Source organism: Solanum stenotomum, chromosome 1 (genome assembly GCF_019186545.1).
Source record: "Solanum stenotomum isolate F172 chromosome 1, ASM1918654v1, whole genome shotgun sequence".
Taxonomy (NCBI): domain Eukaryota; kingdom Viridiplantae; phylum Streptophyta; class Magnoliopsida; order Solanales; family Solanaceae; genus Solanum; species Solanum stenotomum.
The window spans coordinates 71,728,503-71,755,065 of record NC_064282.1 but is presented as its reverse complement, the minus strand read 5'-3'; the positions used below and the strand labels follow the sequence as shown (position 1 = coordinate 71,755,065).

General features: G+C 34.8%; 1 protein-coding gene across 1 annotated transcript; it reads right to left on the bottom strand.

The window, feature by feature from the left end:
- Window positions 1-11,042: 11,042 nt before the first annotated feature.
- LOC125856245 (uncharacterized) lies at window positions 11,043-11,579 on the bottom strand. Its single transcript, XM_049535781.1, has one exon. It carries the CDS (start codon window positions 11,577-11,579, stop codon window positions 11,043-11,045), a length of 537 nt encoding a protein of 178 aa, XP_049391738.1.
- Between the last annotated feature and the right edge of the window lie 14,984 nt (window positions 11,580-26,563).

The window sequence follows — 26,563 nt, the reverse complement described above, 5'->3', positions numbered from 1 at the left end:
AAATGGAATGACAATTCTCTTACGTCTCCACATAGAGACAACGCTAACACAAACTCATAGTTGGATAACTCTATAGACATAATTTTAAACAGACTTATGTTGCATGTTAGAATAAAGTCGAAGTTATAAAATATCTCTCTCTTCTCAAAAAGTATTAAATCAAATTGACATAGTGTGCATCCATGTTAGAAAACCTGTGCTTTTAAATTTTTAAAAACATAAGCAATTGCATGACAAAATTAATAACATGTAACCTAATTGGGGTACTTAACCCTGCACGAAGCGTGGACAATTTACCTAGTTAAAAGAATATATAAACATGTGAGTTCAATTCAAGTTTAAGTTCCGGATACCCTAATTAAGAATAAGAATTTAAAAAAGAGAATAAAAGAGAAAATGAACAAGACATTTGGATAATTGATAGAAAATTTTATATTAATAAAAATAATAATTCTTTTTAGATGGATAATCAGTTGGGGTGAGTATGAATTTTAGTTGAATCCTCATTTATGACTTGGGTTCTGTTATAATAAGTTGGGGGTTGATTAAAAATAGGTCAATAGAAAGATATCATGAAATTAATTATTTTTTCAATATTATTTTCAACTGTACTTGGTCAAAATATGAATCATATGTGGTTTTATAAAAAAATAATTTTTAAAAATATGATTTTTATTATTTATTTGAGAAGTGTTTATATTTGGACCAATCACATTAAGCAACTTAATAAATAAATATTTAATAATTTTACTTTAAGGAAGCTATAAAATTAAGGGCAAATATGAGCCAAAGGATTAACATCAAGGGTATTTTTGAGCTAAAAGGTGGACGACAGGGTTATTTTAAGGCCGAAATGTGGATGAAGGGTAATTGTGTATCAATTCAAATACTTAAGGGGCATTTTAGGCCCTTCTCCGTTGTTTTTATTATTAATTTCTTGCAAATTATGAGTTTAGAAATAATAGTTGTTGATGTTTTGTCAAATACAACAGTCCCTTTCAATGATTCTTTTCAGAAATATAATAAATCTATAGCGAAACAACGTTATCAAACATTAGTCCCTTTCAATGATTCTTTTCATTTGTATTTTTCTATTACAATGTTTTTTAAAAAAAAATTGAATTCATATATATTAATTGAAACTAAATCATGAGAATACTATAATATATTTCATTAAGAGCATTGCAGTACAATCAGAATTCCAAAGAGAAAGCTATAATTTATTTTTAATAATACCAAGATTTTTTCTTTTGCTACTAAAGCAATAAGCATGTTAAATGTAATCTCATAAAAAATTCCAAAGCCAGTACTAGTTTTCTCAAGCTATTGTCTTCAAAATTTTGAGAAAACTTAACCAGTTATCATGCTGCAAAAGAAATAACCACATAAAGTTAGTAATTAATTTACTAGAGCATTTCATAAATGAATACTTGATGAAACGAAAATTAACCTCTGCATTCAATTGGTCACCCTCCTCACAATACTTAATTAGAAGTTTCTTTTGCTCTACTTCAGCAGTAGCAGCAGAGCAAGTTGATCTCTCGATCAATAGACTCTTCACTTCATATTTCAATTCAAGTATTTCCTTTTTGGGATAAAATGTGTTGGTTGCTTTCTTGGTCATCTCACTAACTTATTTTAAGTCATTTTTGACTTATTTTTATATTTGTCAAATACTTTCAGAAGTCAAAAACTGACTTAAAAATAAGTTTGACCAACTTTTAAGTCAATCCAAACACCATCTAAGAATCAAAAGCATCATACAAACATCATGAAACCTGTTAAAGAAAAGGACAAACAACAAAAACTAAAAAGGACTTCGAATAGACTCTCAATTGATTGTTAGTTTGAATCATTGATTATTAGTTAGTGTTTGACTTTGGGATTTTTGATTTTAGGGATTAGTTTGAATTTGAGATTTTAGGACTAATTTGAATTAGGTATTTTGGGACTAGTTTGATTTGAAATTTTAGGACTTGTTTGAATTTGAAATTTTAGGATTAGTTTGAATTAGGGTATTTTAGGCCTAGCGAGTTTGAATTTGGAATTTTGGGACTAGTTTGAATTTTGGATTTTAGGACTAGTTTGAATTTGGGATTATAAGACTAGTTTGAATTAAGGTATTTCAGGACTTGTTTGAATTTGTGATTTTAGGACTAGTTTGAAGTAGGGTATATCTTGAGTTGATATTGAAGTGCTAATTTGAAGTTAGAAGTTAGTAATTGAAGTGTTTTTAGTTTAAGATGGATGTTTGAATGTCATGAATATATTGACCATGAGATTTTTTGAATTAGTAATTGATCAAGTGTTTTGACTTTCGAGTATAAGTGAATTGTGTAAATATTATTGAGTTGGGAATTGATGAAGCGATTTTGAAGTTAGAGAAGTTAGATATGAACTTGAATTACAACTTAATTAGAACCTATAATTAATTATAACTTGAACTTAATTAGGAATATGAACTTGAAATCTTGTTGACCTTAATCAATTAGAACTTAATTTTGAACTTTGTTTCAATTTGAACTTAAATAGAACTTTGAAGTATTTAAAATCTTATTGACCTTAATCAATTTGAACTTAATTAGAAATTTATTGAACTTAATTAATTTATAATAACTTGAAAAGTTAATTAGGAATATAAACTTAATTTTGAACTTAATTAGTGTTTATGAATTAATTGAGCTTGAACTTTATAGATCATAAAATGTAGTATTTATGAACTAATTAATTGTTAGGTATATTGCAATTTAAAAAATACTCAATTTTGATGACTCCTTGTTACAAAAATCCATTAAAAATATTTATAATGGCCCACAAATTCGAAATCGTTTAAATTAAATTATCCATGTACACCATTAGAATTGTTCATGGTTATGGTTATAAAACCAAATCGAACCGCAATCCGAACCAAATCGATTAAAAAAACCGATATTTGGTTTGATTTGGTTAGGTTTGATTTTAAATTTTGAAAAACCAATATTATTTGGTTTGGTTTTGGTTTTACTAAAAATTAACCACAAAAATAACCAAACCGAACCGAGAAGTTATATATATAAATTTTACAATTACTTATAAATAAAATATAAGTATTTTGATAAATTTTAATTAACATAAGTCTTTCATTTTACTATTTTCTGAAGCCCAACACTTAAATTTTATCCCAACTATTAAAACCTTAAGTCTAAATCCCTCAATATTCATTATTTTAAAGATCACACTTTCTTGATCTTTATAAAATTTTCTAACACAACATTGAATAATTTAAAGCTCAAGTTAACGAAGATGGTAATTGATTATTTTGACTATGAAATATTAGTTTTTTTTTTTGAGAAGTAATTTCTCAATATTTTAAGATGTAATTTTATTGAAAAGTCTATTGATAAGATGTTGAGATCTCCAGAATATTCAACCAACTTATGCTATTGACAATGAGTTTTTTTAGTTTCTGAAACTTGGTACATTGGATGAATCACTTTGTTCGTGTAATAGCTTATTTGTGAATTATTCAGGTACTAAGTGTTTTTCTCTATCGAGATGTGTATGTCCTCAACAAACTTATTACTTTAGAACCGAAAAAAACCAAAACAATCTAACCAAACCGAACCAAAGGTACGGTTAATTTTTTGATTTGGTTTGGTTTGGTTTTAGAAATTTAAAAACTAATTTAAGTTGGTTTGGTTTTGATTTTAACCAATAACCGATCCAAACCAAACCATGAATACCCCTAGACACCATCAACGATCCCATCCATATGTTGTACATTATACTCTGTTGTAGGTTTAGCCTTAGAGTTTGTGATCCTCCATTGTGGATTAATCCTCGGTTTGTGATTTTTGTCATAGGTCTTTCGTCAACTTGCTCCTCTTCAAATGTATGAACTGTAAATGTGACATACGGTCCATAACTTGATCATTTGCAGAGCATTCTTTTTGCATCTTATTTGAATATTTTCACGATTGGATCCACGGTCATATCTCAATCGAAGGTCGTGGATTCCAGTTTTATGATAATTTCTCTATTTTTTTCTTCTTTGGCTATTTTGACATCTAATACCTACAAAATAATATTGGGAAAAGACATAATTCACCCATAAACTTGTCCCGAAAAGTCAGTTACACACTTAAACTACCATGATGATATATTATACATCTGTACTACTCAAAAGTGAAAAGTGAAATTATTCCCCCCCCCCCCCGAGATGTATAACACCACTCACACAATGAGAGATGCATCACATTCGTGCCACATTTATTGCATCTCAATGGCACATCAGATGCCATGTCAAATTTTTTTAAAAAGAATCTCTATTTCATTCAATTGCTTCTTATTCAGTGAACACAACCATGGAACCACTACCATTGCCACTCTATTAGTACCAAATCTATATATTTCACCATATAAAATCAAAATAGCTGTCACGACCCAAGCCTAGGGCCTAGATGTGACATGGCGAATGAGGAACCCGAAGGAACCCCAAACAAGCCTCTCAAACTTGTCATCACACTTCATCGGTCGCAGAAGTACAATCAACATTAATTAACGGGAAATAGGGACTAAGGGCAAACCATTTCAAAATGACATCATAGAACAAGAGTCAAGCTCATTTACAAAATACTTGTCCAACGCACACCTCTACATACATAGATAGGACGGGGGCCATGACATACTACCGGCTCCCCTCATAGTCAAAATACAATTGCAAGCTAAAGTCTCAAAACATAGGAGTAGGAAACATAACATAGCCCTCGAATCATTGAGGACTCACCAACAAACTCGGATAAGCACCGTACTAGCCACGTGAATGGAGAGAAGGATCAAGAGTAGCTCCGGTCCCTACATGGTGACATCATGTAGGCAAAATATGCGTTAGTACTTGGAATGTACTAAGTATGCGGGGTGCAACACAACAATAGACAAGGACACAATCGAAATACAAGAAATAGTTTCATAGGCATTATGAATAACAATATGAGGATGCATGATCAAAGTGAAGTCAAAACATGTTTAAGTAAATCTATACTAATAGTAGATATCATATGTGTATGCATGATCCAACCAATCTATAACCCCAACTTAGGATGGGGGATGCCGTTCACACCCGGACACCCTGGTGGCAAGGTATAAACCCCTCACATGGTTGATGTTGGTCACACCCCAAGCATCCTAGGTGGTGAGATATAAACCTCTCACATGGTTGTCTGGTTCTTTTTCTCCGGACCGAGCATGGTCATGCAACACTTTATATAGGAAATTCCCATTAGGCTCTAATGCAATCTCACGTATGGAATGAACATATACACAAGCTTAGTTTGTCATCAACACATCTCTGGATTGCCATACATCTCATAACTCAAGCTTTAAAGCATCGATTCATCAATTCTCCATAGTTGGACATTTTGTCAAACACCTTGAAGGCATGTAATGGAATCAAAGAGCATGGAAAATAGGGTAGTAATTATGCAGCCAAACCAGTGAACAACCTACAACAACACCTTTTAACACCCACAATACCACATGAAAATCTCGACATCCATTCTAAATTTAGATTCAAGTTATAGAGTCACAACATGCTCAAAACAATCACTTTTCATGTTTAAAATTCAATGTGCAGGAAATTATTACAAAGAACAAGACTAATTTATGAATCTTAACTTAAACCATGAATTAGTGAGTAGAATAGAGTCTAGGCACTATGGGTGGAAGGACCCATGAGTTCAACACCACATACCTTGAGTTCTTATGAAGGTCTTGAGAGTGTCTTCAATGGAAGCTTGGAACTTGGAGCAAGAGTCTCTTCAATCTTGAGGAAGGTTTTTGGATTAGGGTTCTTGAGAGAACTAGAGAGAAAATGTGTCTAAGTATGGGAGCGGTGTTTTGGGAAATGTTTTAGAGATGGGAATTGAACTAATGGTATATAGGAAATAACATATGCCCTTTGGAAAAATGGTCCAACACTTAGAAAAAAAAATGAGGCGGGTGAACAGTAAAAACACTCACTGGAAATTACATTTCCTGCCGGACAGATTTTACGAAAATGGGCATAACTTTTTTTTCCGAACTCGGAATGAGGTGAAACGAAGTGCGTTAGGTAGATAACTCAAAGGGCTTTCCATGGATATGTTATGGGCCACCCAATTATTTGTGTGCTAGGAGATATGACACTCCAAAGTAGACCCTAGAAAAAGGCTTCACTTGGAAATTTCGGATTTTGATACGGTTGCTCTAAAATTTGGGTTAGACCCATTTCCCACTCAATTTGACCACCTAAACAAGAATAGGAAGTCGGATTTTCAAAAAATGAAACGGATTTTTTTTGATATGGCTAAACAAGTTTCCGGTAACTTCCGAAGCACATTTTTAAGAACTTTTTGGGTCATTTCAATAGCTGCCACAAATTTCACCACCTATGATAAAATCCACCATCGGAATAACATTATCACCATCATTCCCACAAAAATTGTAAAGATCCACCACAAAATTAAACAGACATAATAAAACTCATCACAAAATCACATCATTACTGTAACACCCCAATAAATTTACAAGTTAAGCCCCGAACTATTCTTTATTTACATGTAAGGTCGTATTGGGTGATTCTTAAATTACTCATAATGGATTTGGATATGAATTAAGGTCACTAAAACCCCCTAGCATAAAGTTGAGTTGAAAGCTTCCATACCGATTAAGTTTTGATGTAAGATTCTACTTGGGTCAACTTCAAACGATCATACATCTTAGAATATAAAGAGTTATGTGGCCCATAAAATATCAAATTAAAAGTATTTGAATCTTCTCTCTAACATCATAAGTTTTGCGTCAATCTGAGTTCCGAGTAGAAAGTTATGACCATTTTAGTATCCTGATACAATGCAGTGACGAATTAGCCGACAGGAAAACATTAAAAATGGTCCTTTGTGACTTTCTACCTCTAAGAAAACCCTAAATGAATCTATTGACTAATTAAATGCCCAAAACAATCAGAATTCATCTTTTAATCCCTCATTCTCTTCTCTCTCAAACCGTAAGGGAAAACCCTAAGGAACAATCAAAGTAGAAGACTTTCATTCAAGATTCTTTCAATCTTTTCCAAGATTCTTCTTCAAGGTAAGTCCTTCTCCAAGAATTCCATTCTTTCCAACTCAAATTACTCCATAAAATTATTAATCACTAATGAAAATTATAATTCTTGGCCATAGATATTTCAAGAAACTTAAGAAAGGTTTTCTTGATTTTTCTCCTTCAAGATAGGTTTCAAGGCTTCTAATCAAGAACATTGTTCTTACAGGTATGTAAGGTTATCATAGTGTTGGACTAGTTCGTCCTCACGCCCTACATCTACTTTCAAATCAGTAAAAGAGTAATCTAGGATTCTATCCCTGGATTTGAGTATTCTTGAGATGAGTTGATTTTGATTTCTTGAGTTCCTGATTCTTTTTGAAATTCTATTCCTAATTATTGAGTAGCTATATGTTATGCATTGAGATTCTTGAGTAGACTCGTTCATGTCTATATTTCAGCATGAACCCTATTGATTAAGTATTCTTGAGTTGAGTAGTATCGTTGAGTTATGAGTTATTGAGTTCCCAGTATTGAGTTTTCTATATTGTTATTGAGATTCTTGAGTTAATTTGTTCATGTCTATAATTCACCATGAACCCTATTTTGAGTTATAATTTTTGAGAATCTTTTAAAGCAAACATTCTTCTCCTAAACTGATTTTCTGAGAAAGCAAAGATGAGTTTTGAAAAAGAGTTTTAAAACATGATTAGTATGACAGTCGAGTATGTCATCAATGTTTAAGCAGTTTGGTAACTAGATATGCCATCAATGTTTATGTAGTATGACATACCGAGTCAACAATGATTAGATCACAATATGATTTTTGATATAGTTTTGAGAAAGAGTTTTCAAATAAGACTTACGTAAGAATATAAGGGAACTAAGTATTCCCAAAGCTATAAGTTTTTACATTGAGAAGAAGAAATTTTGATTTCTAAATGAATTAATGAGTTCAAAGATATTTCAGAGTAGTTACCTCTTTTAAGAGAACAGTTTGAGCAATTATCTCAAACAAGATATATTACGCCCCGGAAATTAGTAAGTTGAACTAGAGAGTTCTAGAGCTTTTCGTAAGACTTTTAGAGTGTGGTATGAGGATTAAAACTCACAAAAATGATTCTCGTACCTAGAATGAGAGTTTTAGGGTTAGGGCGTCAAGGTACGACCCCCCAAGGACCACCCTTAAAACAGCCCAAAAGCTATCAAAGTTGGCAGCACCTACGCCTGCCATCTACTGGCCGTAGGTGGACCCACACCTCGTGGGTTGGGGTCATGGGTCAAGGCCTGAGTTGGCCTGCTTTGTCTAGCCACAGTACCACACCCACGAGTGTGTAGTATGGGCAGTAGACCCATCCACGGTCCGTGGATGGGTGTAGTACGGGCAGATTTTTAAATTTAGTTTTTAAGTTAGGAGTTTGGGAATTAATTAGTAATTAGTTAGGGGTTAAGGGAGGTCGGTTAGTTAGTTATTAAACCACCTATATATACCTAATAGACCCCTAAACTAAATAATTTAACTCATTCTTCAAAGAACCCAAATTCTCTCCAAATAATTCTTTCTCTAGAAGTGAAGAAGAAGAAGAAGAAGAGCAGGAAGAGGGGTGGATTTTCCTCCATTGTTTCAAGCTTGGTTAGGGCTTTGAATTGCGGTATGTTAGCTTAATCATCTATGGGCTCTTCCACCCATAGAGCGCCCTAGGTTTTCCCTCAATTGTGAAGTCAAAACCCAACTCTAGGTAGGGTTTATTCCTACATTGTGGGTAGAAATTAAGTACGATTCTAATCTAGTGGATAATACCTAATGATGATTGTATAAGAATTGAATGATGATATTATTATGAATTTATGTGATTTATATCCCTAGCCTAATTGATGAATGTGATATTATGTGAGTTTATGCCATGAGAGGTGGAATTGAGGAATTCTAATTGATCTTCTAAAATCAATGTCACGTGTAGTATTTATTCAAGGTTAGGAACACATAAAAGTGAATTGAATTAGATTATAATTCATATGATGGATCATGACTTATAAAGATGAAATTGAACCTTTATGATCAATTATGACTAGAATCACCTACCAATGAGGAATGTGATTAGAATACCTTGAAACCTAGGTATAAAGATGATAGTATGAAGTAAATAGTATGAAGTAAAGCTTCAAAATAGTGCTTGTAGTCATCAATGTTAGGGCTTTGGGGGTAAAGCCAATGTTATATGATCTTGTTGTGTATTGTTTCTCTGTTACACACTTACGCATAAATATGCTAGGAGATCCAAGGTTCTCTCACATAGAATGATTCTAGGTTGGCTTAATAACCTAAAATGAATCAAAGCATGTTAGACTAGAATAACTTGAAGTTGTGATATATGGTCCCTTCATGTGTAGCTTGACTTGGTAAGACAAGACCAAGATAGGATAGCTTAGGATTGAGGATTTACACTCTCCTAAGGGTAGCTTGACTTAGATTGTAGGATGCATGTCAAGGGTAGCATGAGTTAGGAGTAGTCATGGTAGCCTAGGATTGAGGATTTATACTCTCCTAAGGGTAGCTTGAGCTAGCATTATTAGGATGCCTTCATGATAGCATGACTTGGTTTTGCCAAGACCATTTCATGGTAGCTTTAGGATTGAGGACTTACACTATCCTAAGGGTAGCCTAGGATTGAGGATCCATACTCTCCTAAGGGTAGCTTGACTTTGTATTGTAAGATGTATTTCAAGGGTAGCTTGAGTTAGGGTTAGTCATGGTAGCTTAGAATAGAGGACATACTCTCTTAAGGGTATCTTAGGATTGAGAATCATACTCTCCTAAGGGTAGCTTGCATTAGCATCATAGTGTGCTTGTAGGGGTAGCATGACTTAGTTGGACTAAGACTATTTAATGGTAGCTAGGATAGAACACTTGTACCCTTCCTAGAATAGCTTGGACTTGCATGTTAGTGTGCCCTCCAAGGTAGTTAGTTTAGCATGATATAGTTATGTTAGCAAGATGATAGCATGATCTAGCCTATTAGGGTGCTATTCCTTGGTTGCCTTGAATTGAGAAATAGAATTCATTCATGTGTTGTTACTTGCCTTGTACTAAATAGAGAAGTACCTTAAATGACTAATGACAAATAGAAAAGAGGGACTAGTTCCCAACTAGTGAGCATTCATTATAGCCTAAAGGGGTACTTAGTGTGGATAGTATGAGATGCTATTCATACATTGCACAAGTATGACTTGAGGCTAGTTATGAAGGGTTCTTTTTGATAGTGTACCCCTGGGTCGTAACAAGAGAAAGAGTATGTTTTCGATATTTGAGCATGAGTATATATATTATTGGGAGTAGTATTGAGAACTGATATAGGGATGAGTTCAGACAACTCAAAATTCTCATAAATCATGTATGCCAACATGGGTAAATGATCATACTTTTAGATGACTTCTTATTGCTTTCAAGCATAGCTTAGTGGATCCACTTAGTTGAGGTGTTCTATACTCCGAAAAGTAGAGGTGAATCCAGGATTTCAAAAAACGTATTCACCATTGCTTTAAAGATAAGATCAAAAAATCTATAATTACAATAAGTAAGCGAGTGAAACATAAAAAATTATATTACCACAAAAAATATAATCAGGTTACCATTGTACTCGACGAGACTTCATATATTGAAAACGATCTATAATAGCATCATTACTTACATTTTCAAATATCTTCCATTTTATTTTACAAACTAAACAACAATTCAAAAATTCTTCACCAGTGTAGATCATTTTTTATTAGCTTCATTGAGAAGAATGTTCTTTACATACTTGCAGTAGCAACAGGGAAAATCAAAGTCAACTTTACAAACAAATAAACTAGAGACCAATTTTGATCAATTTTGTTTGTGCCATCATCATGGCAAGATCCTTAATCCTCTTCAAGTTGAGAAACTTGCTATCACACTCTCGAGCATAGACAATGAAATTATCGAGCTATTAACTGATATCTCGTAGTTAATTATCACCAAACTCACTTTTGTAATATTCGGCCAACTTCATTATTCTTCTCTTACTAAAATTAACAAATGAATCAATCGGATTCAAACTAGCCATACCAAGGAGTAAGTCACTAGTCACAACATCAAAACGATTATTGAGCTCCTGAAGTTGCAAATCAATAACTGCATAAAACACTTCCACACGAAAGTGATGTAAATATGAAACTTCGGGCTTCTTACGCTTCAGTCTTGGATAGTCTTCAGTCATTTCGAGAATCAAAATATCATGTTTACCACAAAATGAATAAACCTCATCCATCAAAGACTCCAAACAACTCTCTCTCATTGTTTGTAATCTTCTCTTTGAAAGATTAAGCAATCCCATAGCATTAACGATATCTTGATCTTTCTTTTGTAAAGCTTTGTTCAATTCATTTAGAAGCAACATCTTGAACATCAAATGCAACACAAAGATAAATTCAAATTCTTGAATTTTATCTAAAAGGTTACCTGATGCATGTTTATCAAGATCATGTGGAGAATCTTCATTCATATCTTTAAGCACATTAGCAATTGAAGAAAATATAATCATTAAATTTTCCAAGGTCTTGAAATGGGATCCCCAACAAGTATCACCCTAGTCACTGGAGGCCACATTCTTGATTTAATCCTTTCTTGGTAAGAATTTCTCCAGATTTAAGCAAGTCTTCCAACTTTTCAATTGGGTGTTATCGAAGTAAGTCTCTGCATTTAAAAGATGTTCCAATAGTATTCAAAAGATTAGTGACAACATAAAAGAAACTTTTTATATCCGGATGTTTTTTTAGAAAAATTCACAAGTGTCAATTGCAATTGGTGAGTAAAACTATGAATATAATATGTAGACGGAGCATCTCGCAAAATAAAAGACTTTAGGCCATTTTTTTTATTCTTGCATATTACTAGCTCTATCATAACCTTGTCCATGGAGTCTTGTAGGCATATCGAGTGATCCAAAAGTAAAGAGTAAATTACTTTTTGCAATGATCTTGCGGATGTATCATTCACATGAACACTACCCAAATATCTTTCTATCAACTCTCCATTTTTGTTAACATATCGTAAAACTAGTGTCATTTTCTCTTTATGTGAAATGTCCTTTGACTGATCAACTAGTATTCCAAAATCATCACCATCCAAGTCTTTGATGATAGTTTTAATTGTTTCGTTAGTACAAGCATCCACAATCTCTTTTTCAATTGTTGTACAAATCATCATATCATTTTTTGGAGCATGTTGTAATATCACCTTTTCCAAATCTGGACGATTAACCCCATGAAATTTCAAAAGTTCAAGAAAAAGACCTTTGTAATCGGAATCTTCACTCTCATCATGACCACGGAATGGTAATCTGTTTCTTAGGATAAACCTTACCACATAGATTAAGGCATTTAAAAAAATTCGATAATCACTTTTTGTTTGTTCACTTTTCTTGTGAAGAGAAGATTGAATTGATTGACTTTGATTCGCAAAATCAAGCATCATATTCAAAAATTTGTTATGAATACTATTTACTTCACCAACATGCAATCAAATTCTTTCTGGACCATGGTTCCAATTTTTAAAACCATCTTGTGTGAATAATTTTCCCGCAATGCCACGACTTTCAAATTCATTCTTGAAGAGATAACAACACAAACAAAATATAGCATCATCATTTATGCTATATTCCAACCAAACAAAATTTGGAGCATTAAACCACTTAGGATTAAATTGGTGATTCCTAGTCCCAAATGTTGTTTTAGGATATACACGATGTTTTGGTTGATAAGGCCCCATCAAAATATAATGTCTCCTCACAACATCTCGAATGTTGGAATCATATTCAAGATGGAGTTTCTTTCTCCGGGATCCCGTTTGAGATATCCAACCTCAAGAATATAGTCAACATTTGAAGAAGAAGGTGTAATTGTCTCTCTTTGAGCTTCCGGAGCTACATGTGAACTAACAGATGGACCACTACTAGAACATGGTTGCTTAATCAAAAATTTATCCATTTAGATATTCAAGGATAAATGTTCCTACAAATTCAAATAACTATTCAACTTAGTCACAAATTTAACTAGAAAATTTAAAATAAAATAAGAGAATCACATACCTTTCACAATATAAAAAAAAAGGGAATCACACCCTTGCAAGTTCAAATAAAATAGAGGAATCACAATCCTTGCAAATCTAACTAAAATAGAGGAATCACACACTTTCACATATAACAATAATAAAATCACACATTCATAATAAAAAGAGGACTTATACCTCTTTTGCATTCGGAATCACGTATTCATAATAAAGAAGAGGAATCACACCCCTTTCACATTAAAAAAAATAAGAGAATCACATCCCTTTTAAATTAAATAAAAGGGAATCACACCCTTCAAAATTGATAATATAATATAAAATACATTCCTTAAAAGTTACATCCACAAAATTTGTAAGTTTGAGATAATCAATTCATTAACTCTTGATGATTTCCTATTATAAGTAATGGCAATATTTTTTCTATGGAAACCCTAAAATTAAAGTGATATATTTTAAAAAAAATTGATTTTGTTAGTTTGTTTATTAAAAAGAGAAATCATAAACTAAAAAAAATTACCTTAAACTTTGACAATGATAATTTTTCTAGATTCATGACTTGAAGTTGGAGACTTGAAGCTTCTTTGTGTGGAAAATAAAAGGGAAATTTGAAGAGAGAAAAAAAATTATTAGAACTTGAAAAGTGGGTGGGAAGGAAACTTTTGAAGTCTTTTGACTTTAGAACTTTCAGAATTTCACTTTTTTTTTAAAAAAAAAACATGTATTTAGTTAATAAAAAAATTTGAAGCATATTGTGGTTGGTTGGGATTGAACTCGGGACCTTGGTGTTGAAATCTGCCTGTCAAACCGCTAAACCATTCAACAATTTTGAGAACGGATTCCATAAGTTTTTATTTAATATATTCTTTAATAATTATACAAGTAATATATCGAGTTTAGTCAGATGACCACGGGTTCCGATGACCAAATTTTAATACATAAATTCGCCCATGTTGCCAAGGTATAGGACAATTCTGGCAGCGTGGGCGAGACGTTGTATCATCACGTAGCTCATAGTGATGGTTGTCAGTTAGAAAATCTCCCAAATAGAGTTAAAAAGTGTATTTTTATTATATCACTTATTATGTTGAGGTTCAGAGATGAGTAAGTGTTTTTGTAAAGTTTTAAATGATTTCATTCCTTAAATATTTTACATTCAGTTGAGTTTATGTTTTATTTATTACAGTCTTACCAGTTCCGTTATTTGTTATTCAGCTATATATTACATACTCGTACATTCAATGTACTGATGTCATTCGACCAACATCTTTTATTTAACGGCGCAGATACATGTTCTTAGCATCATCAACATGCATTTCGTTGAGATCATTTTTCACGTCAGATAGTTTGGGTGAGCCTCCTAGCATTTCGGGGGACTTCACATTTATTTTCTAGTTGTTTTAAGTAGTCATTGGTCTTGTCCCAACACTCGTCTATATACAGTAGATGCTTCATAGATAGACAATTTTGGAGAGTCTTTCAATTTTAGATATTTTATTTAAAACTTATGTTTCATACTCGGCATATTCAATTCAATTTTGAGATTCAGTAAACTATTTTTAAACGTTTCTTTCAATTTGATGCTTATGTATGCTCGAGTTAGTCTTTCGCTTGTAGTCAGCTAGGATGAGGGTTCGTTTGGGGACTAGTAATGGTTCTCAAGTGTCGGCCACGTCCAGGGTGTAAGCTTCGATCGTGAAAAGCTTGGTATTAGAGCACAGAGTTCAAGTGTCCTAGGGTGTCTATGGAGCCATGTCAGGAGGATCTTATTTGTGGTTGTGAGGGTCTCACTTCTATAAATGAGGGACTACATAAATTTATGAAAAGTTTCCCTTTTTTCATACTCTAAATCGTGCAATAGAACTCTGTCATAAGGAACTTATTCAAACTCATGTGTTTCTCAGATCCATTTGACTATACCCATACTCATGGTAGTTGAAAAGCGAATCCCAAATCATTATCGATGAGTTACTCTCAGCAAAGGTCATGAGAAATTATTGAGACTGCAGAAGGGCATAAGAGAAGCCCACAAGTGAGCTTAAGTGTTGAAATTCGAAATAATGCACTCTTATTCATATGAATCGTGCATTCGAGCTAAGAGAGAGATGTATTCCAGACTCTTTTCTCTAAATCTTGTTTCAGCTGAGATCCTTATGAGGAAGTGTGTTTTAGAGCTTGGGTAGTTCACCCAAAAAAGTTAGTATGAGTTACAATGTTATAAGCAGTAGAAATAAAGTTCCCAGAGAAAAGCATGCAGAGGTATAGTAATCTATAAAATAGATATAGTGATGAGGCAAAGTTTGTTGTTGCGGGCATGCACTCAGTAAGTTGTTAATTATGAGTTTTCCTTTATGAGTAGACCGATGAATAATAATCTTGTAAATAGTTCATGATAGAGGGTAGAGGAATAGTTACTATTTATGTAACACTCTGTATCCGAAAACGGACCTCAAAACAGATTTCCAGAAGTTGCAGGTGCGACTCACGGTCGCCACCCACGGATCGTAGAGTGACCCATGGCCCGTGCTGGTGGTCCGTGGTTAACACCTGAAACCTCCCCCCGAACTCAGCCAAAAAATTTGGCTAAAGGTAGACCCACGCGAAGACCTATGTACCGTAGATCAGACCACAGTCCGTGGTCTAGGGTCGTATGTCAGACCCCCAAATTTCAGCCTCCAGTACTGATCGATGATGACTAGCACAGATCGTCAGTCGATCGACGATCCACCCGTCCCATCCATCAGTCAATCCGACAGCAGTTAAGTCGAGGGTCTTCTGGTCTTTTCATTATTCGTTTGACCCTTAAACTACGTTGTTTAGACCCTAAATTATGAGGTTTTAGTTAGTTTAAGCCTAGAAACATAACTAGAACTTACCTAAGTCAAATCATTAATCAAACTTAGAAAAATTAGAGCGTAAGAGGAGAAAAGAGGTCAAGAACCCTAGTTCAAGAACGCAACAAGATTCCATCAGTTTCAGCCTGAAATCGAAAGATTTCTCAGTGAAATTCATCACCAGGTATGTGGGATTTCACTAGTGCCTTTCGCCCATTAGGTCCCTATATTTCAGTCAGATTCTTGATTCCCTATTATTAACTAGACCTAGGGTTTCTAGAACTTCAGCAGATTATAATGAATTAGTTATTTATATGTTCCAAATCAGATGATCATGTTATTACTTCGTCTCTTGCATGAATTTCAGAACCCTAGCTTGGTGGTTCTTTAGTTCTTGAATTACACATGCTAGGTAAGATATTTCAATATTTCAGATATATATGCCTCAGTTTGAATGTGTCATTATCAGTATATAAATGTGTATTCTCAGTTTGCATGTCAGCTTTGAGCTATCCAGTATATTTTAGTAATTCAGTCATAATGTGTTAATCATGTAATCTATTGGGAGTAGCATAATACCGAGTTGGACTAGGGTCAGTCACCTATATAGTTCCAGAACTACGGGCCACGTAGGTTGCAAGTTTCCTCTGTGGGCATCATTTTAGTGATCACCCTAGCATGCCTCTACACCTTTGGCCGGGTTTATTGGTCCTCCTGATGGGGCGTATACATCGGACTCCACATTTAGCTCATGTGGTTTCATTATCAATTATTAGTAGCTCTCACAGTTCAGTCAGACTCCATAACATTGACCACATTTCAGTATAGTCAGTATTCAGTCTCAGCATGTTATCGTTTGGTCATTGCATTCAGTTAGCTCAGTATTCAGTATTTACATCATGTTCAGATCATACTCTTGCTTTATTGGTTGTTCAGTTATATGTTTATTTCAGCTTTACTCTACCTGCATGCTCAGTACCTTTCAAGTACTGACGCATACTTTGTGCTACATCTTCTCGTGATGTAGGTTCAGGTTCTCAGCATCAAGATCATGCTTAGATCGGTCCTCGATCTCCAGTTCAGCAGCATCAGTGGTGAGTTTAAGAGTTCATCTTATGAGCATATCAGATGGTGGTGTGACAGTTCAAAATGGATCAGAATCTTTATTGGTAGTGGAGGTTAAGGAAAAGCAAGACAATGATCTGATATTGCTCGAACTCAAGGGTGCAGTCCATGAACATAAGGTTGAGGTATTCTTCCAAGGGGGAGATGGTGTGATTCGCTACCAGGGCCGATTATGTGTTCCTAATGTGGGCGAGTTGAGACAACAAATTCTTGTAGAAAGCCCATAACTCCAGGTATTCTATTCATCCAGGCGCCACTAAGATGTACCGTGATCTGTGGGAAGTCTTTTGGTGGAATGGCATAAAGAGGGATATAACAGATTTTGTGGCTAAGTGCCTCAATTGTCAGCAAATGAAGGTAAAACATCAGAAACCAGGGGATATGACTCAAGAGATCGAGATTCCTACTTGGAAGTGGGAAGTGATCAACATGGATTTCATCACAGTTTTACCTCGTACTCGCAGACAGCATGACTCCATTTGGGTGATAGTTGATAGAGTCACTAAGTTTTCTCACTTTTGGCGGTCAAGACTACAGATTCGGTAGAGGACTATGCCAAGATTTACATTAATGAGATGCCACGTTGCATGGGGTTCCTTTGTCTATCATCTCGGATAGAGGTCCTCAGTTTACCTCTCATTTCTGGAAGTCATTTCAGAAAGGTCTTGGTACTCAGGTTAATCTTAGCACAACATTTCATCCACAGACGGATGTTCAGGCAGAAAGTACCATTCAAACATTAGAGGATATGTTGAGAGCTTGTGTGATCGACTTCAAGGGTAGATGGGGTGATCACCTTTCTCTTATTGAGTTCGCCTACAATAATAGCTACCATTCCAGCATTCAGATGGCCCCTTATGAGGCATTGTATGAGAGTAGGTGTAGATCTTATGTTGGTTGGTTTGAAGTAGGAGAAGAAGCCTTGATAGGGCCAGACTCAGTCCATTATGCGATGGAGAAAGTGCAATTCATTAGAGATATACTTAAGACAACCTAGAGTCGCCAGAAGTCTTATGCATATTTAAGGAGAAGGGAACTAGAGTTCCAAGTTGATGATTGAGTTTTCTTGAATGTATCACATATGAAAGGGGTGATGAGATTTGGCAAGAAAGGGAAGCTCAATCCTAGATATGTAGGTCCTTACAAGATTCTGAAAAGGATTGGTAAAGTGGCTTATGAGTTAGAGTTTCCAGCAGAATTAGCAGTAGTGCATCAAGTTTTTCACATTTCACTATTGAAAAAGTGTGTGGGTGATCCAACATCCATAGTGCCATCAGAGAATGTGGCCGTGAAAGATAGTCTTTCGTATGAGGATGTACCAGTTGAGATTCTTGATAGTCATGTTAGAAGATTGACAAACAAAGAAGTCGCTTCAGTCAAGGTTTTGTGGATGAAAGCTACTTGGGAAGCAGAAGTAACCATGAAGTCCAAGTATCCTCACCTCTTTCCTTCTGATTCAAATCCAGCTTGAGGTATTAGTTCCTCTTAAGTTTTTCAGTTATTCATGCGCAGATTCAGTCTTAATATCATGTTCCCTCAATTTGTACTTGCATTTTCAGCGTATTTGCATGTTCTTGGAATTTAGTTCAGTCATAAATTAGTTTCAGTATTTTAGTGGTAGGGATTGCAGCCCTCTCCCTCCATTTCAGCTAGTTAGTCTTCATTCAAGGATGAATGTTTCCAAGGGGGAGATAATGTAACACCCCGTATCCGAAAATGGACCTCAAAACAGATTTCCAGAAGTTGCAGGTGTGACTCACGGTCACCACCCACGGACCATAGCGTGACCCACGGCCCATTCTGGTGGTCCGTGGTTCACACCTAAAATCTCCCCTAGAACCTAGCCCAAAAATTTGGCTAAGGGTATACCCACGCCAAGACCTACGGACCTTAGGTCAGACCACGGTCCATGGTCTAGGGCCGTAGGTCAGACCCCCAAATTTCAGCCTCCAATACTGATCGACAGATGACCAGCACAGACCGTCAGTCAATCGATGGTCTGTCAGTCTCGTCCGCCAGTCACTCCAATAGCAGTTAAGTCGGGGGTCTTCCGGTCTTTTCATTATTCGTTTGACCCTTAAACTATGTCGTTTAGACCCTAAATTATGAGGTTTTAGTCAGTTTAAGCCTAGAAACATAACTAGAACTTACCTAAGTCAAATTATTAATCAAACTTAGAAAAATTAGAGCGTAAGAGGAGAAAAAAGGTCAAGAACCCTAGTTCAAGAACGCAACAAGATTCCATCAGTTTCATCCCAAAATCGAAAGATTTCTCAGTGGAATTCATCACCAGGTATGTGGGATTTCACTAGTGGGTTCCTTTCGCCCATTAGGTCCCTAGATTTCAGTCAGATTCTTGATTCCCTATTATTAACTAGACCTAGGGTTTCTAGAACTTCAGCAAATTATCATGAATTAGTTATTTATATGTTCAAAATCAGATTATCATGTTATTACTTCATCTCTTGCATGAATTTCAGAACCTTATCTTCGTAGTTCTTTAGTTCTTGAATTACACATGCTAGGTCAGATATTTCAGTATTTCAGATATATATGCCTCAGTTTGAATGTGTCATTATCAGTATATAAATGTGCATTCTCAGTTTGCATGTCAATTTTGACTTATCCAGTATATTTTAGTAATTCAATCATAATGTGTTAATCATGTAATCTATTGGGAGTAGCATAATATGGAGTTGGACTAGGGTCAGTCACCTATATAGTCCAGAACTACGAGTCACATAGGTTGTAGGTCCCCTCTGTGGGAATCATTTTAGTCATCACGCCAACAAGCCTCTACACCTTTGGTCGGGTGTATTGGGTACTCTCGATGGGGCGTATACATCGGACTCCACATTTAGTTTATGCGGTTTTATTATCGGTTATTAGTAGCTCCTACAGTTCAGTCAGACTCCATTGCATTGACCACATTTCAGTATAGTCAGTATTTAGTATCAACATGTTATCATTTGGTCATTGCATTCAGTTAGCGTATTCAGTATCTACGTCATGTTCAGATTATACTCTTGCTTTATTGCTTGTTCAATTATATGTTTATTTTAGCTTTACTCTATCCTGCATGCTTAGTACCTTTCAAGTATTGACGCATAATCTACGCTACATCTTCTCGTGATGTAGGTTCAGGTTCTCATCATCCAGATCACGCTTAGATTGGTCCCCGATCTCCAGTTCAGCAACATCAGTGGTGAGTCCTCATTCTTCGAGGACAATAGTCATGTTATCTTTTTAGTATTTTAGTCTTTTAGTTTTAGTTTTGCTAGACTTAGTTGGGGCATGTCCCAGCACTTCTAATCAGTTAGAGGCTATTTTCAAACATAGTTAGATTAAGCTTAGTATTTCAAGTTTGATATTTCTTTTGTATTAAACTCTCAGATTTGATATATTCAGTTTTAGTATATGGGTATTCCCCATCATTTCAGATTTACTTTATGATTAGCTTCCGCATCAGTTTTATTTCTCAGTTTATATTTAGTATGCTCATGATTATGCCAGCAGGGTTAGCTTGGGGTCACTTGTGATCCTAGGTCCCATGTTGCGTCTAGGGGGGTAGCCTCGGGGCGTGACAATTTAGGATGATCTAGAGTATACTTTAACTAGAAAGGAGTTTATGATGATGTGCCATTGTGTTAGTGAAGGCCAAGTATAAGTGTTGAATAAAAGAGCAGAGTAGTCATAAGATGGTAGATCTAAGCTAGGCTTATGATTTTGAGGGAGAGCCCATAATATTCAGAGGGTTACAAAACTAATTAGGAAATGATGTATAGTGAATGGGTAAGTAGTACTTAAGTTATGAAATTGAATTTGATGGTAAATTGTAAGTATGTTGACTAAGAGATAAAGATTTACTACTTTTCATGTGGTCTTAGTGGGCGAGTGTTTTTTAATTTTATCTAGTAGTTGTAAGTTAGTATAGTAAGTGAGCAATCATATTGACATTTGTGATTAGTAATAGACATTAAACTTGAATTAGAGATGAGTGTCATAATAAAAAGAATGGCAACATGAGGGTGATGATGTTAGTTTTGAGATCTGATCTGGTAGACTTGAAATAGAGTAGGTGAAATTAAGATGTTTGTTGTAATAATTATGAGTGGTACAAGTGTGAGATTCTGACTTTTAGATGAGAGAAATGAGGTATGACTAAGTCACTATATTAACAAGAGCATTAAGAGGCGTACCCGATATCGTATGTAGTAAGATAAGGTTCTAACTAAGTTTACTATTTTTATGTATGCCTAGATAACATAATTGAGTTGTCAATGTGGAGTAGGCTGATGTAAGCATTATTTATCACCCTTAAGAGTTTGGTAGAAAAGATTTTGTATAGTCAATGACGAGCCTCTTAAATATAGTTCCAAGTTCCTCCAGACAGGTTGATATGAACATAGAAGGATGTTATTAATAGGCTAAGAAGGAGAAGTCATATTGTTAACAGTTAGATTAAGTGGCCTTATAAGCTAATGAGAAGAGATTAAGAGAAGCATCTTAGAAAGAGGTCTTAGAGGAGTCTTAGTACCTACTTATGGGGAGTTAAGTAGGCATAAGATTTGCATCTTCTGAGTAAGAAAAGCGAATGTAGATCAGTTTGGAGTTGGTGAAATAGATCCATATCTTTAAAGTGTCAGTTTCAAACCTAAGGGGTGAAATCATAAAATGAGAAACCAAGTCAAGTGTGGAGAATTAGATAGAGATGTGTCCGCAAAGAGTTTTAGAGATATATCAATCCATTCATAATCTCTTGCGTATTCCTTAAAGCTCAGTCATTACAATATCTTGTTGATGTTTATAATATCATAATTGTGTCGATGACCTATGCTTATACACTTAAAAAAGATTCACATCTATGCTCAGTTTCCAAAACGAGGGGTAAAGACTTTAGCCCATTGATCTCAATCTTACTCTATAAATTCCTTGATAGAAACTCATGATATGGACTTATTCATATAAGCACTCATGTCTCATAGTAAGCTCAGTCTTGCGAATTCATGATTTGATCTAAATGGCTAGCAAAATAATGTTATGTCATGCATATTCTTTTATGAGATATCTCGAATGGATCGTGCTTATGATTTTCGCCCCAAAGTTCTTTTAGTGGTCCTATTTAGTTTTGATAGCGATGTTGGTGATAGTAGTTGAGTAGTGACAGAAGGAGAAGGTTGGTGTTTTTTTATTGTGGTAGTGGTGGTGTGTTTATTCCATCTAACATTATAAATATGGAGGAAAAAGGGATGGGATTTTACCATGAGTAATAGTGAAATGAGAGCAATTAGTCAGTTCCTCGTAGTAATGCTTGAAATTTCAGTTGGTAGAGATGATGAGAAAATGAGAAATTTTAGAAGGATTGGTTAGTATAAGTCCATGGAGTGGTTATAGTACTAGGCTTGAATGTGGTTTTATTAACATGTGGACTAATGCATGATGCATTAGGTGTTTCTTGATATGGGCTCAAGGTTGGTTGAATATGGTTATAAGGAGAAGTATTTTTGGGATGAGATTCCCTATAGAAGTATAGAAACTGAATCTTGTGGTTTAGATAAGTATACCATCTCATGTTTAACACCTTGTGAATTAGAGATTAGGCTTGTACACAGTAAGAGCAAACAATTTGACTTAGATGTTGGAGAGAGTAGTCATATACCCTTGTGGGAGCTATGAGTTGCAGCTTATGAGGTGTGATATTCATAAATGAAGTCATGACATAGAGGTGTTGCTAGGCTTGAAAGCTAGCAGTTGTATTGCTTATGGCGTAATAGTCTTATTCTTACTTCATGCCCAGATTCCTTTGTCTCATGTAAGATAACTTCAAATAGAGCTTGGCTAAGTTCAAACTCATATCGTTCTTGATTGATGTGCCATAGACAGTTTCAAACTCTTACTAGAAATCAGTTTCGCCTATGTTAGAAGACAAGGTCAGAATTCAGAAAGATAGTAAGAGGAAACCCTTTCCATTCTCAGTTTGACCATCATTCGAGGACGAATGATCCCAAGGGGGAGATATTGTAACACCCCAAAAAATTCTTAGCTAAGGCCCGAACTTTTCTTTATTTGCAGGTAAGGTCGTATTAAATTACTCATATGTTTAAAGGTCAACTCTTTCATATGGAATGGATTTGAATATGAATTAAGGTCACTAAAACCCGCTAGCATAAAGTTGAGTTGAAAGCTTCCATACCGATTACGTTTTTATGTAAGATTCTACTTGGGTCCAGTGGCGGATCCAGGATTTTCATTAAGGGGGTTCGAAAAAAAAAGAGCAGTGCTTGAGATTTGAGGTTTGAACCCCTCAACCACTAAACCAACCTCTAATCTTATATTCAGGAGGTTCAAAATCAATATATAAACATAAAAAATCTTTAAAATACCTTAAATATACAACGTAATTTTTTGCCGAGGGGGTTCGTGTGAACCCCCTCGGCAGAATCTAGGTCCGCCCCTGCTTGGGTCAACTTCAAATGATCACATCTCTTAGAATATAATGAGTTATGTGGACCATAATATATCAAACTAAAGGTATTTGAATCTTCTTTCTAACGCCACCAATTTTGCGTCAATCTGAGTTCCGAGTAGAAAGTTATGACCATTTTAGTAACCTGATATAGTGTAGTAACGAATTAGCCGACAGGAAAACATTAAAAAGGGGTCTTTTTTTTTGTCTTTTTTACCTTTAAGAAAATCCTAAACGAATCTCTTGACTAATTAAATTCCGAAAACAATTAGATTTTCATCTCTTAATCCTTCATTCTATTCTCTTTCAAACCCTAAGGAAAGATCATTTCGTTCCATTTTTAGTCAAATAGTGAAGGATATTCCATTATTAATGAAAAAGGGGAAATCAAAGTAGAAGACTTCCATTCGAGATTCTTTAAGGTTTTCACAAGATTCTTCTTCAAGATAAGTCCTTCCCCAAGAATTTCATTCCTTCCAACTCAAATTCCTTCATACAATTATGAACCACTAATAAAAATTATAATTCGTGGCCACAAAGATTTCAAGAAACTCAAGAAAGGTTTTCTTGGTTGTTCTCCTTCAAGCCATGGTTTCAAGGCTTCTTATCAAGTTCTTCTTCAAAATTCTTCAAGAACATTGTTCTTCCAGGTATGTAAGACTATCATAGTATTAGACTAGTTCGTCCTCATGCCCTACATCTACTTTCAAATCAGGCAAAGATTAATCTAGGATTTTATCCCTAGATTTGAGTGTTCTTGAGATGAGTTGATTTTGAGTTCCTGAGTTCATGATTCTTTTTGAAATTCTATTCCTAATTATTGAGTTGTTATATGTTATGTATTAAGATTCTTGAGTAGATTCATTCATAGCTATATTTCAGCATGAACCCTATTAATTGAGTATTCTTGAGATGATTCGTTCATGTCGATATGAGGATGCGTTCAGACAACTCAAAAGCCTCATAAACTATGTATGCCAACATGGGTAAATGATCATACTTTTTAGATGACTTTTATTGCTTTCAAGCATATCTTAGTGGATCCACTTAGTTGAGGTGTTCTATATCCCGACAAGGTATAGGACAATTTTGGCAGCGTGGGCGAGACGTTGTATCATTACGTAACTCATAGTAATGGTTGTCGGTTAGAGAATCTCCCAAATAGAGTTAAAAAGTATATTTTTATTATATCACTTATCATGTTAAGGTTCAGAGATGAGTAAGTGTTTTTGTAAAGTTTTAAATGATTTCATTCCTTTAATCTTTTACATTAAGTTGAGTTTATGTTTTATCTATTACAATCTTATCAGTTCAGTTATTTGTTATTCAACTATATTAACTGCTCTTACATTTAATGTTTTGATGTCATTCGACCTGCATCTTTTAATGATGCAGGTACAGGTTCTTAGGATCATCAACATGCATTTCGATGAGATCACTTTGCACTTCAGATAGCTTGGGTGAGTCTCCTTGAATTTCGAGGGACTTCACATTTATTTTCTAGTTAGTTGTTTTGAGTAGTCGCTGGTCTTATCCCAACACTTGTCTATATACAGTAGAGGCTTCATAAACAGAAAATTTTGGAAAGTTTTTCAGTTTCAGATATTTTATTTAAAACATATGTTTCATACTCAGTATATTCAATTCAATAAACTGTTTTTAAACGTTTCTTTCAATTTGAGGCTTATGTATGCTCGAGTTAGTCTTTCGTTTGTAGTCAATCAGGATGAAGGTTCGTTTGGGGCCCAATAATGGTTCTCGAGTGATGGCCACGTCCAGGGTGTAGGCTCAGGTCGTGACAAATACCATCAAAGGTACAAACCCACCTCCAAATATCACCACCGCCATTATCAATATCGTTTTCTTCTTCTTCACCATCTTCATTCCCACTTCTTTGTCACCCATCACCCATCACCAATGAATTCATCATTATATTTTATTTTTTAAACTCAACCATCAATTTTATTAACCCCTAAAAGAGTCTAAGAGAAAATCGAATATAATGGAGATGGTGAAATCTATAAACATTAAAATAGAATATGATTGGAAGGGGGGAGCATTCTGGTGGGGTGGGGTGGATGTAAATCGAGTATGGAAGATGATGAAAAATTAAAAAATAAAGAAGAACAAGAAGATATGGGTGCGGTGTGAAGAAGAAGACGAGGAGGAGGCATGGGGTGATAGGGTGGAGCCACGGGGAAAAAGAGGATTTTGATTATTATTTTTTACCAAATATGCTTTCTTTTTTTTGCCACATCAGTTTTTGGGGTAAATGAATTCACTTTTGAATAGTAAAGGTGTGTAATAGGTTGTCATGATAATTTAAACGTGAAACTGACTTTTTGGAGCAGGTTTAGAGGTGAATTATTGCCTTTTACCAAACAATATTCTTGAGTAAATTTAATATAGGAAAAAAGATAAAAAAAAATACCCCCACCTTTCGTTTATTAGTTGACCTTAGCTTACTGTTAATTATAATATCAAGTTATTCATACCCCTACCATTAATAAACTTATTATATGTACTCCTCAATTGGATGAAAATCCCCAAATCAACTAAAATTATCCAATTTCCTTTCTTTCTCCAAATCCGATCAACTTAATCAAATGAATTCATACCAAATTAAATCCCCAAACCCATTTCTTTAATATTCTTTATCTCCTTCCTCCATTGAAACACTTATGAATCTTCATTATCTCCTTATGTCCATCTCTGCATAAATCATGGTTTAACGAAGAATAACGAATTAACACAAAAGTTTTGGAGAGAAGCTGGATTGTGTACATGGGGTAGTGGTAAATTTGTTGATGGAGTTCTTCGTTGGTTTCGTCGTCATCACACCAATGAGGATGCGATCTTGACTCAACCTCACAATTCTGCATAATGTGAAAACCATGGCAATTTTTGTCAGTCACCTGTCAACTGCTCTAGTACTAGCTATGGAAGGCTCATTTTTTAAGGTAAAGTATAGATGTAATGCTCATAGAGGGAAGCCTG

Excerpts from the sequence above, each read along its gene's own strand:
- LOC125856245 (XM_049535781.1), bottom strand. The coding sequence starts at position 11,579 with ATGAATGAAGATTCTCCACATGATCTTGATAAACATGCATCAGGTAAC.